Source organism: Lissotriton helveticus, chromosome 7, assembly GCF_964261635.1.
Source record: "Lissotriton helveticus chromosome 7, aLisHel1.1, whole genome shotgun sequence".
Classification (NCBI taxonomy): Eukaryota; Metazoa; Chordata; class Amphibia; order Caudata; family Salamandridae; genus Lissotriton; species Lissotriton helveticus.
In genome coordinates, this window is record NC_136068.1 from 570,333,696 (window position 1) to 570,347,375 (window position 13,680).

Genomic DNA, 13,680 nt, shown 5'->3' on the forward strand with positions numbered 1-13,680 from the left:
CCTAACAGGGGACTTGCATATCTCTGCTGGCCTCATTAGAGGGGAGTTACTGTTCAGGGAGCCATTTGTGAATAGGTTTGGCAAATCTGTCCACACCGTCATGGTCCCTGAGAAAGACCTCTCCTCAATGAGGAAGGTAGTCTCACCTAAACATTGTGGAGTAGCCAGTTTTAGTAGATTCAGCTGCCTGCACTACCAAGCCCCCCACAGATTACAGCCCAACAGGAAAGGAGGACATTGGTGGACCAGAAAAGCATTTTTTCCATCACATTCTCCTTAAGGCTATTACTCCAGAGGAACCATTTGTGGTACACAATGATAGATGTGAGCCATGCTACAACCGCAATTTTACCACCAGTTTTTCAAAAAACATGCAACTCTATCAAACATCTAATGTATGATAAGGTCTGTGTTGGTTCTGTTCATCAAACAATGATCTCAATAAACTTTCTTTTTGCTGAACTTTTACAAAATCTACCACTTAGATACTAAAATTCAATATGTGCGAGCGGATTGTTCTAATAGAAGCATTCGCAGAAGAAATTCAATAAGGTTGTAATTCAACTACGTTTGTGTTACATAAACAGGCACAGATTTCTGAAAGGTTTAAATTAACCAACTGAAGAATTTCTATCATGCTTTTGTGGTTCACTATAAATATGGTTGATCACAAGGAGAAGACAAAAACATGCCCACGAGTTCCAAGAATGAACAGCAACAAAGAGTATTAAGTGTATACATTGGACTCTGCAATCTGTGCTAAATCAGCAGTAGCTTACATGGGTTCCTAAGTTTCTAGGCAAATTTGAGAGGATAAGCATAATTCTGTGGTCAATCAAAGACAGGGAAGGGAGCTGGGGCCACAGGTGGCACCTTTGTGTAGCCTAATTTAAAGGCAAATGAAAATGGATTTAGATGACACATGAAGAAATGCTCCAGAAAATGAGAAGACCTGGGTCAGGTATCAGTCAGGCCAGGAAGCAAGCTGTTAGAGCCTATGTCAATGTTCACAATTTGAACAGAGTGCATGTCACACATAGGAACTATCTATAAAGGAAGCTAAAGAAACCTGTTGATAAGTCTGGGAACGCCAGCATCCAACTACAAACAATGATTGTGCAAGGGCGATGACAGGTAACTTCGCCTTTGCTTATGGATGGGGCCAACTTTGGATGATATTTCCAAAGTTGGCTACAAGATGCGCATAGCAACATCTTGGTTTGGTCTGTCAAGACTTTGGCAGATAAGTAGTCTGAGTAAAGGGGGACAAGAGAGGGGAACTCCCAAATAACATGGTAGCTGCAGACAGCCGGAGTGCAAGAAGGAACAAGTGGTCTTAAGAACACAGGTGTCACCGTGGGCAAAGGATAGGTCCTTCTAAGATTACGATCTGCTGAAACAGGAACAGTTGTACACATGAGTGTACCAAAACAGCAAGACAGTGCATGCTCTGGACTTGTAATGTGGTTATACTCCAGAAATGTTGTTGTAGTGCAATCACAGAAGAGAAAATGAACGCTCACATAATTGGGTAAAAACACCATCTTAGAACAAAAATGGAGATCTCCATATCATAGTAATAAAGGCAGCACAAATAGAACATGAAGGGGGTGGAATGATGGTCACAAAGAACGGGACATAACCACATGTGGTGGGGGATGCCATATGAAAATATCCTACCACTGGCCCCTGACGCTAAGCATTGAGCAGAGTGGAAGTCAAAGGGAAAATCTGGTAGAGCAAGAGTAGTATCAGCGGCCCCAGACAGAAAAACTCATACACTCAAGTGTATGCTTTTTGGAAGTGTGGCTAAATCATTTCTGATGTAGGTTTTATCATGGTAACACCTAAGAACAGCTATATAACTGGACATAAAAAGTCACAGAAGTAGAAATTGATGAAAGAATGCAGTGTGCTCCATGAGGAATCACTACCAGTTGCAGATACTTTGTGGAAGGTTGAAGACAGATGGCAAAAAGGTGAAGATCAGACCTTTCGCATGGTCTACAACCGTGGTTCCACAGTGACATCCTGACAGGGAGTTCAAAAAGACAAACCATATTTCCACCTCAAGCAGACAAAATATTTCGCAAATAGATGGAGAGAAGACTTGATAAAAGAAAACCAAGTCCGACTGTCTACAAAAAAATACAGATGTTATAAAGCGGTAAAGGACTCTTTGAAGGATATTCCTAGCCAACATTCCTGGCCCTCCCAACACACACACAAATACATTGAAAATAAATGGAGAAAGATGCCAATACAAAAGACAGAGGTAAGAGAGCCAACTTGGAGACAGAGCGAAAGTCACCTGCCCAAGAGATATTCAGGAGATGAGACACAAAACAAACACCTTGAGAGAAGTAGATCCAACTAAAAGCAACATGAATGACAGTCACTGCAAAGCAAGAGAGAAGAGTCACAATAAAGAGATCCAACATAAAAAGACTCAATTGATACATTAGGGAATAAAAGATACAACAGAAAGACAGAGAACAGAGAGAAACACACAAAGAAAATGTTGAGACGCCCTATAAACATGTATATGTTTTCTGCTAACCATACCTCGCCAAGTAGCTGCAGCAAGAGCAGAACAATGCCATCAAAAAGTCCAGTGCCCATTGGTGGTGAGGACTGCACCTGAAAACAAGTAATGGGGTGAAGTTAAAAGAGAAAAGGGTATCTAAGATCAGGAAAGTAAGAACGTGAACAAGCAAGAGAAGGAAAAAGATTTAGAGCAGGAGAGGGTAAAAAAAGAGAGGAGTACAATAAAGGCATGAGATGAAAGTGAGAGGTATATAGAAAAAAAGGGCGAGAGGGAGCGATGTAGAAAGAGAAAAGAATATCAAGAAAAATGGTAATGAGAAGGGGATAGAGAGGGGTTAGTGAGGAAAGGTGAATGAATGGCAAGAGAAGAGATAATAAATCCATACAAGGGAAGACGGAGGGAGTGGGGCTGATGACAATATGATTAATACGTAGGATTCATGCAATCTCAAATAATTCTTTTATTTCTCAATTGTACCTTACATTATTTTGTGAACAATAATGTAAGTATTCCACAGCTTTACTCTAGATCCGTGGTACTCATAGTATGGCCAGCGGCCCATCAGACCTTCCTAGGCAGCCCGCGGACCTATGTCTGAATGCAGGGTGCATTCTAGGTCCTAGGGGACCTCAACTTCCACCTGGAGAACAACAAGGACCGCAACACCGCCGCCCTGCTGGAAAACCTCGCCAACCTCGGACTCAAGCAACTGGCCAACACCCCCACCCACTACGCCGGCCACACGCTTGATCCCGTCTTCTCCTCCAGCAAGTACATCACCTTCAGCCACGCCACCGGACTCCACTGGACCGACCACAGCTGCGTCCACTTCAGCTTCAAAAGATCCACGACCCACCACCACCCGCAACAGGTACCTCACAGGAATTGGAGCAAGATCACCGCGGACCAGCTCACCACCTCCCTCAGCCAGAGCCCACCGGCTAACACAACGGACCCCAACGAAGCAGCCCGCAACTTCACACAGTGGCTGACCGCCTGCGCCGACGACCTCGCGCCACTAAAGAACCCTCCCAGCAGACCCAGAAGCAAGAAGGCATCGTGGTTCACCAACGAACTCAAGGACTCAAAGAAGACCTGCCGCACCCTTGAGAAAGCCTGGCTCCTCGACCGGACCACCGACAACATGACCGCCCTCAAACACGCTACCCGCAAGCACCACCAGCTCATCCGCACCACGAAGAAGAAATCCCTGAAGGAACGACTGGACAATAACGCCCACGACAGCAAAGAGCTCTTCACCATCGTCAAGGAGTTCTCCAACCCCAGCACCGGCACCAACGACATCACTCCGTCACAAGACCTCTGCGACTCCCTCGCCTCGTTCTTCCACCGCAAGATCGCCGACATCCACAACAGCTTCGGCACACCACCCACGCACCCAACCGTCGAACCAACGCCCCCCACCGCCACCCTTTGCACCTGGACCACGGTGACCACCGAAGACACAGCCCGCACGATGAACACCATCCACTCCGGATCACCGACCGACCCCTGCCCACACCACGTCTTCAACAAAGCCGACTCCACCATCGCACCCCAACTCCGGAACATCATCAATGCCTCCTTCAACACCGCCACCTTCCCGGAGAGCTGGAAGCACGCCGAGCTCAGCGCCCTGCTGAAGAAACCTACAGCGGACCCCACCGACCTCAAAAACTTCCGCCCCATCTCGCTCCTCCCCTTTCCTGCTAAAGTCACCGAGAAGATCGTCAACAGACAGCTGACCGCCTTCCTCGAGACGAACGGATCCCTCGACCCCTCGCAGTCCGGCTTCAGAGCCAACCACAGCACCGAGACCGCCCTCATCGCAGCAACCGACGACATCCGGACCCTGCTCGACAAAGGGGAAACAGTGGCCCTCATCCTCCTGGACCTCTCCGCCGCGTTCGACACGGTCTGCCACCGCACCCTAGTCCAGCGCCTCAGCAACATCGGTATCCAAGAGAAGGCACTGGAGTGGATCATCTCGTTCCTCACCGGAAGAACACAAAGAGTCCGCCTCCGCCCGTTTCGCTCCGAGGCCACCGAAGTCATCTGCGGCGTCCCGCAAGGATCTTCACTCAGCCCCACCCTCTTCAACGTCTACATGAAACCTCTCGCAGCCATCGCACGCCAGCACAACCTCAACATCATCTCTTACGCCGACGACACCCAGCTGATCCTCTCCCTCACCAGAGACCCCGACACCGCCAGAACCTGCCTACACGAAGGGATGAAAGACGTCGCCGAGTGGATGAAGGACAGCCGCCTGAAACTGAACTCGGACAAGACGGAAGTCCTCATCCTGGGATCTTCGCCCTCCGCCTGGGACGACTCCTGGTGGCCCCCAGCCCTGGGCACCGCACCCAAGCCAACCGACCACGCACGCAACCTGGGCTTCATCCTGGACTCCTCCCTCTCGATGACCAGACAAGTCAACGCCGTCTCCTCATCGTGCTTCAACACCCTGCGTATGCTTCGCAAGATCTTCCGCTGGATCCCGACCGAGACCAGGAAGACTGTCACCCAGGCACTCGTCACCAGCCGACTGGACTACGGAAATGCCCTCTACGCCGGAACCACAGCCAAGCTACAGAAAAGACTCCAGCGCATCCAGAACGCCTCCGCCCGACTCATCCTGGATGTCCCCCGACGCAGCCACATCTCCAGCCACCTGAGGAACCTGCACTGGCTCCCCGTCGACAAGAGGATCACGTTCCGGCTCCTCACCCACGCACACAAGTCTCTCCACGACCTGGGCCCCAAGTACCTCAACGACCGCCTGACCTTCCACACGCCCACCCGCCAGCTACGGTCCACCAGCCTCGCCCTCGCAGCCGTACCCCGCATCCGAAGAGCCACCGCCGGAGGAAGACCCTTCTCTTACCTGGCTGCCAAGACATGGAACTCCCTCCCCATCCACCTTCGGCTGACCCAGGACCATCTCGCCTTCAGGAAACAACTCAAGACCTGGCTGTTCGAGCAGTAGCATACCCCTCCCCCCAAGCGCCTTGAGACCCTCCCGGGTGAGTAGTGTGCTATACAAATGGTATGATTGATTGATTGATTGATTGATTCCCAGACACTTAGAGTAACTCAGCATGCTATTGATGGCAATGTAGGGTTTAAGATATAAGTAAAACGGTTGCTATTATGGCATTAATCAGGGATCGAGGGTGGAGGACATAAATAATGTGCTGATCCTGCAACAAAATTCCAGTCTTATGATTTGGGTTTCCAGCTCATTATTTTGATGTCCCAGACGGACCAAAAATAAGCAGTCACCTTAAGCTGTATTTTCAGCACTTATCTGTGCATACTTTTAACAGCAAATATAAATAGAAAGCACTTTTAATTGTGTTCTAGGGCTGCCCGAATGATCCATGACTGATAATTAAAGGGAATAAAGACAGAAAAGTCACATTACAAATGAATACATACTTTTTTATTTATAACCCTATTTATGTCAAGACAAGGTCTTTGTAGACATATCGCGGCATTTTTCGTTTTCGCAACCCTCCTTGTTTTTTCCTTTTCATGCGATGCATTTGCACACTACAGCAGTAAATGTAAAATACAAATGTAAGGCAGAGTGAGGGGTCAGGGAGTACTGGAACCAGAAAAAAAACTAAGCCTCTATAACCAGTTCACAAAGGTAAGTAAATGGTCTTTGAAGACCTGTGAACGACTCGGGCTTCCCGGAGATAAGACTGCAGACACTGCCCAGCCCGGGCTGAGACACAAGACGGGGGGAGGGGGGGAGGGGAGATCCTAAAGCCCTTTTCGCCCTATGCCTATGGGCATTGCGTGCCTGCTGCCCATTCTATTATAATATGTATATATCTTAAAATGCATAAAAGGGAAGATGCAGCCCCTGGCAGTGGGAATTAAGTGTAAAAAAACCTGAACCGCCTCAAATACCAGTGCAAAATGATGCTACAGTACAGACTTGACCAACCCTATTCCCTCCTCCTTGTAGCTTTATAGTTACATCTGCTTTTGAAATACAGCACTGTCAAGTAATGTTTTGAAACAGTGGGGATTTTTTTTTTTTACTTTAGTAGTCCCGCACCCACTGACCCAGCCTCACCTAACCCCGCCCCCACCTTCTGGCCCATCGATGCAGCCCTGGGTCACAAACCAGACTTTATTTTTGGCCTCCGAGGAAAAGTTTTGAGTACCCATGCTTTAGATGGAAGTAGGTGAATTTTCCAGCACAGCTGAAAACCTGCATCTACAACCAAAGCTGCCCTTATGCATGAAAAGGGTAGACTGCACAAAAGCAGGGGAAGAAATGCTTTTATGTTTCCAAGTACCTGTTGCAAGCTGGACCCCCAGGTAAGGTGTACAGGTTTTTCAGTTCAAACCTACAGAATGTTCTCTTCAGAGGCGGAAGAATTCCCTTGGTACCCGTTGAATTCTGAAGCATACTTGTAAGGCGAAATTGTATGTGCCATCAGTTACTATCCAAGGATGGGCAGATGAAAAATACATAGCTTAATTGAATAAATTCTTAAAGTCAGCCTACTCTACGTAAGATTTGATTTTGTCATCACAGACTAAGAAGTCGTTTTTGGTTAAAGTTACAAACTCTATATCCATGTATCAGTGGGACAAAGTTTTGAAAAAGGAACATATCACAAACCAACAGCTGTTGCGTTTTTCCCCATAGTAGAGTGAGCTCTATGTTTTCAGCATAAAATGAGTTCAGGTATTAGACAGCCCCCGGTTTTGAGGCAAATGAATTTCACTGTATCAGGATCTCCCCTGCAAAAGTGTAAAAAAGAACTTATTGGGCTGGTGCAAGGCACTTTGGATTCTGGAGGTAACCCGAGCACCTATTTCTATTGTCTTTGATTTTTAGGTCTCTGCTAGCGTAGGCAGCGCACATGTGCAGTCTTGCTGGCGAGATTTTATGTTTTTAGAGTACGTTTAACTAGCGGGGTTAAGCCCTGCCCCTCTTTTCCATTGGCTGGCGTCACTGTTCATGCTAAACGGTGGCCAGCCATTGGAAAAGTGGTTACAGTGACGTACTCTTTTCTCTTTTAGAGCTGTCCCACTTGGACTGGGTTACTTGACTTACGTGTGTGGTAAAAGGTTGCTTATCTTCTTTATGGGGCGAAACAGATGGCCCCATAAAGAAAATAATAAACCTTTTACCACACACGTAAGTCAGGCGAAGTCCGTCCAAGTGGAACGGCAGAAACAAAAATCTACGCGAGCTCTTGTTTGAAATAATATCACTGCGGCACACATCGGAAAATACATTTGTTCTACCATGGCCACTACATTTACACGCTAAAGAAGGGTACCAACAGTTTCAGTCCCTTGTTTATGTTGATGGCCCTTTGTAACCGACAGCTGTTTACTTCAAGGCTTAAAAGCTGCGTTTGCGACGCATACAACCCGTGTTCTTTCTCATTTGAAAAGAGTTTGCATCCGTTGCTATAGCTGCTCATTCTAATCTCCAGGCTTGCCACTTGTAACTGTCGCCTTCAGTAAGATGGCGTCACCCTATTTTTAGCAGATCGCCGAGTGGGCAGGGCCCGGTCCATCCGGGCCACCGTAGGCCGACTCTGGCAGGCCGGTTTGGGTGTTGGAAGTTGTGCGGGGTCCGCCTGCTGCACTGGAGCCGGTGGCAAGCGGAGGCAAGGGCGAGGGGTGCTGGCTGGGCAGTAGTGACAGTCGGTGAGTGAGCCGCAACCCGGCGTTGGACTAATGAAACAGCAAGCACACATGCTACTATTGGTAAAGATGAAGACCACCTTATTGAAAAAGGAGCGGTCTCATCTCCTAAAGGTGGTGTAAGATTGCTGCTGAAGCACCAAACTCCTGCCCCATCTCGTGAACTTTTCACTTGTGCGGCACCCTGGAATAGAAGCTGGCTCAGCATGCACTTGACCTGAAGCATTTTATCTCTTTCTTAATTTTTCTACTAATTTTTTTAAAACAATTGTGTTGTGTTATTATGGCGTTTTGTAGATAAAACTGCTTTAATAACTAAATCTTCAGTATGTCTGGTATTAAGAGTGATTTAGAAAGGATCAATAAAACCTGAATTATCCACAGCTGAGGAAAGGAGTGTGTATTATATTGGCAAAACCTACCGTTTTGCAATCCCTGTTCCATCCAGGTTTACAGAAAGGACAGACTAGGATTATGGACAAGAGGTAAACAAGAATGTCAACAAATCTGTCATGTGCTTACCTCTGTCGGCCTTACCTCAGCTGGTGAGTTAAATACATTCTTGACAGCTTCTAGTACATCAGGGATTTTGAGCAGCAGTTCGGCTCCATTTTGTAGAAGCTGAACCAGAAGAAGGCCTGCAGCACACTATGGGAATGGAGAAAGGCGAAGAGAATTTAGTTTCATGAACTAGAATGTATGAACTGCAGGAGTCCTCAGAACCATGGCAGACAGTGAGTGGCTCAGTGAAGCGGGATTCAACTACAGTAGCACATGGGAGAAAGTAATAGGTATATTACTTCAGATATCAAAAATCTAAGAGATGATGAGGGGCTTAGAAGACAGGGTACTACGTGAGTGAATACATTATCATTGAAGGGCTATAGTCATGAGCATCAGGGAAGAGGAGCTTGGTTATCAAAGGAGACTCAAGACATGGCAAAAGCCTCAGGAAAGATGGCAACAACTGCAACAGCCCAGAGCACGGATTGAAGCAGAAGGTGCTCAAGGGAGCTCAAACATCATAAACAGTACAGGTTGTCAAAGGAAAGAATAGCAGCGACAGAAGTGGTGAGATCACGGAGGACCAACCAGCAGACAGCAAGTGGTCCTGAGGTGTTCGAAACAGCTGAAGGTTGAAGAGATAGTTTGGAGATGGGCAGATAAAACTCACCACAAGAGAGACAACGGAGGACTCGATGAATAGACAGGTCACCACCGGGGTCACTTGTTCCAGCCTAAAGGAAATACCAGATCTTGTGAGTTAGGTAGGATTACCAGAAATGTGGTGACACAGGCCATGGTGTTTTCTTTTCATCTGGTGCATGGATCTTTACCCTTCCATGCTACACATATCATGTGGACCAGCCAATCATTTACACTTGGACATAAAGTGGTCATAAAAAAACACAGAAGGATCTAGCAACTGTCCACATGGCACTCCCCCTTGCACTTCTCTTCCAACTAGGCCTTTCAATCCCTGGACACCCGCAGAAGGGGCACTGATGTCATGCTCATAAGGCCCTGGGCATGATGACTAAAGTGGCCTACAGACCATGCACAGAGGGCCTTCAGTTTCCACCACATTCAAGACCCTCAGATGGACCTACACGAGGCACTGTAACCTTACACAAGTGGGCCAAATATCAACCACATACAGGCCTGCAACATCCATCCTCACACCACACAGGGTTCTGCAGTCCTGGACATGTAAAAACCACATGTCCCGCAAACTGTCCACGGAGATCCCACAGAAAGGGTCCTACAATTCCCCAACAAGCTTCTGTGACAGACAGACACACACACTTTTCCCTCCCCCATCTTTGGCCCGTAGCGGACTACATATAATTTACAAATTTAGTCAGGAATGTGATCAAATTGTATTTTGAGAAATGGCTTTCTGGTAAATAAAATATATTTATTAATTGTATTTATTGATATGAATTTCTGTAGCGTGCATATCACCAACAGGTATCTGGGAGCTGAACTTTGAGATCAAGAATAGCTAAGGATGAGAAATGGAAACCAGAAGTAGTCTTTAAATGTATCTAGGTAATAGCCAGGTTTTCTGAGCTTTCCTGAGACTAATAATTTCAGTAGTACTTCTTATCTTTGCTGGTAATGTATTCCATCAGCCACAGGAAAATCTCTTCCACTAATTGGTATATATGTTTAAAAGTTAGAACAGAAAATCGGTCACTGAGCAAGGCCTTATAGACCAAGGAGTAAGATATAAGTATAGTGTTTTGTTATTGCCACTACCATGTCTTCTTCCCCTTCAAATGAAGAGCAAGTATTGTTATATTTTTTATTTTAATTAAATCAGGAATTCAGAGCTAGTTCTTCATTTCTTCTTGATAGTAAAAAAGAAACATTGCATTCCCAGTAATTACAGAACTCGTAGTTCTCGCTGTTCCATACCAATTGACTGATAAATGCCTGCAACTGCAAAAACCTCTTCAAAAGTAGGCCCTCACATAGAAACTGTGATATAGATTCACAGTGTCATCAGTCCATTTTGATAACACCCTCTTCTGGTACATCATCAACCTCATCAGCCCTTTTAGGTCCGGCTGAGAGACACCTTATGGTCTCTCAGAGAATTGTCTCACCACCCTCATTATTTAAAAAAAAACAAAAAAAAAAACATTATAGATATATTTATATATACACACACACACATATATATATATATATATATACACACACACACAAAACACTCCTCTTCTAAATCAAGAAGAAGCCTGCACTCGAGATATATATGGAAAATCCTTATTCATTTGCAGTGCTTGCTGAATAAATAACGAGTTGGCTGTCCTTGCAGCCTCTGATATATATATATATATATATATATATATAAATATATATAAATATCTCCCACCAATGCTGACCTCAATAAGAAATCAGCGGGACACATGCTCCGGGCACAAACGAAGGATTTATTTGGCTAATTACAAATGCAATCCTCTAGTCCGTGAAATGCTGTGGCAGACGCGTTTCTGGCCGGAATGGCCGTCATCAGTGCCGGTCCCACAGGCTAGTGAAATTTCGTGGGCTCCAGAGACGACTCTCTTAATAGCAGTCTCTCGACTCCCCCTCCCACAGGCACGTGTGTTCATTGCGCTGCGACTCCCAGGAACACTGCATGATGGAAGTTGCAGTCCACGAGGTCCCGCATACAGGTATATATATATATATATATATATATATATATATATATATATATATATATATATATCTTTGAGGGAGCCTTCTTCATCCATTGTCTGTTTAACTGTCATTCATTCACATTTTGATTCCACCCACAACAGCACGGTGAAGTGGGTCAACTCACTTTTCATAAATAGACAGTCCTGCACTGATTTATGGCATTTTCCTGTTCATAAGTTCACAGCTGCCTGCAACGGAGCGCACTTCAGTGCCAGTGGTAATAAGTCTGGGCTGGTATGCCATGCTAATATTTGTAGATTTTAGTCATTTAAAAATGTTTTGTTTTTGGAGTAATGCATGCTTGTGTGAACATGTTTGAAAAGGTCAGGTTTGCCAAGGCCAGACCCACTGGATTTTTCAATGCTAGGTGCATACGTGTGTTACCAACATATAAAATACAAGATATGCTTACTGTACATTCCATAATCTCATTCTGATCTGCCTCTTTTCAAACTGATTTGGAGTCTGAGTACAGAACCAAAAAAATGCAGAGAGGAGAGGGAACTAGAAGTACAAAAAATATTGGCTAAGACACGTATCTTTATTAAAAGATGCATCAGGATAGCCCTGCTTGCAAAAAAGCATAATAAATAGCCTACCTTGAGGCAATCCATATGTGTTTAAGGGCCAAGTTTCTCAGAAAGGTCAGCTGCTCTAGAACTGCTTGTTTGGTTTCTTAAATACAGGAGAGAAATTCTGTACGTGCTTCTAATGCAAGATATTCTACAACCTTTTTGATGTTGCCCCAGTCCTGTAAATTATGTGACTTCACGAGGAGGCAGGTTCACTGCAACATTGCCTCACAGCTCGGCGGACCCCTGTAATCGAGGCTCGAACGTCAAAGGGGACTGAAGGAAGCCATCAGGCACAGAAACAAACAGGACAATCCACTTTGGACACTTCGTGCCTTTAAATGCTACAATTTTACTATCGTGCATTTAGACTCTACGCTTTCCCAAACTGAATACTTACCAGGGAATAAGTGCTTCTGGGAGCTGTAGTTTCCACCTAGATGCAGCGGTCACATGGCTATGTGAAGTTTGGTGAAACGGACTCCTGCCAATAGGAGTGTTGGAGTCAATTTAAAAGGTGGAGGTGGAGACACGACCCTGTTAGCAGCGGCATCTGAAGAAGGCAACTCAGCCGAAATGCATCATGCCCGATTCTGCCTAATAAAGGTCTTCTGAACTTCCCCTGATGTGGCCTCTTAACTTCTTTACCGGAGGGGTTTTGTTGGAAAATTTTATTCACGCATGCCAGTGGCGTGATAAGAGGCCCCGTTCTGCAAGTGACTGGAGCAACGCTGGTATCTGCTTTTCAAGCTTTCTTTTGTCCAAGTGATTGGAATGCCTCCAGCCCGCCTCGAAGCCAGGCAACGCCATGAGCTGCTGCCACGCAGTTCGTGACTTCACGAGGAGGCAGGTTCACTGCAACATTGCCTCACAGCTCGGCGGACCCCTGTAATCGAGGCTCGAACGTCAAAGGGGACTGAAGGAAGCCATCAGGCACAGAAACAAACAGGACAATCCACTTTGGACACTTCGTGCCTTTAAATGCTACAATTTTACTATCGTGCATTTAGACTCTACGCTTTCCCAAACTGAATACTTACCAGGGAATAAGTGCTTCTGGGAGCTGTAGTTTCCACCTAGATGCAGCGGTCACATGGCTATGTGAAGTTTGGTGAAACGGACTCCTGCCAATAGGAGTGTTGGAGTCAATTTAAAAGGTGGAGGTGGAGACACGACCCTGTTAGCAGCGGCATCTGAAGAAGGCAACTCAGCCGAAATGCATCATGCCCGATTCTGCCTAATAAAGGTCTTCTGAACTTCCCCTGATGTGGCCTCTTAACTTCTTTACCGGAGGGGTTTTGTTGGAAAATGTTATTCACGCATGCCAGTGGCGTGATAAGAGGCCCCGTCTGCAAGTGACTGGAGCAACGCTGGTATCTGCTTTTCAAGCTTTCTTTTGTCCAAGTGATTGGAATGCCTCCAGCCCGCCTCGAAGCCAGGCAACGCCATGAGCTGCTGCCACGCAGTTCGTGACTTCACGAGGAGGCAGGTTCACTGCAACATTGCCTCACAGCTCGGCGGACCCCTGTAATCGAGGCTCGAACGTCAAAGGGGACTGAAGGAAGCCATCAGGCACAGAAACAAACAGGACAATCCACTTTGGACACTTCGTGCCTTTAAATGCTACAATTTTACTATCGTGCATTTAGACTCTACGCTTTCCCA

General features: G+C 46.1%; 1 protein-coding gene across 4 annotated transcripts in view; it reads right to left on the bottom strand.

Moving 5' to 3' along the window:
- STK36 (serine/threonine kinase 36) overlaps nt 1-13,680 on the bottom strand; it is a 272,812-nt gene that overhangs the window by 38,838 nt on the left and 220,294 nt on the right. For 2 of the 4 annotated variants that reach the window (XM_078652681.1, XM_078652680.1), the window contains exons 19-21: nt 9,408-9,471; nt 8,771-8,881; nt 2,566-2,640 (exon numbers count right to left, since the gene is read on the bottom strand). In XM_078652681.1, coding sequence (XP_078508807.1) covers nt 2,566-2,640; nt 8,771-8,881; nt 9,408-9,471 — 250 coding nt within the window. Of the gene's footprint in view, nt 1-2,565; nt 2,641-8,755; nt 8,882-9,407; nt 9,472-13,680 lie in introns of all 4 variants that reach the window. The other 2 variants (XM_078652678.1, XM_078652679.1) reach the window with 1 other exon arrangement.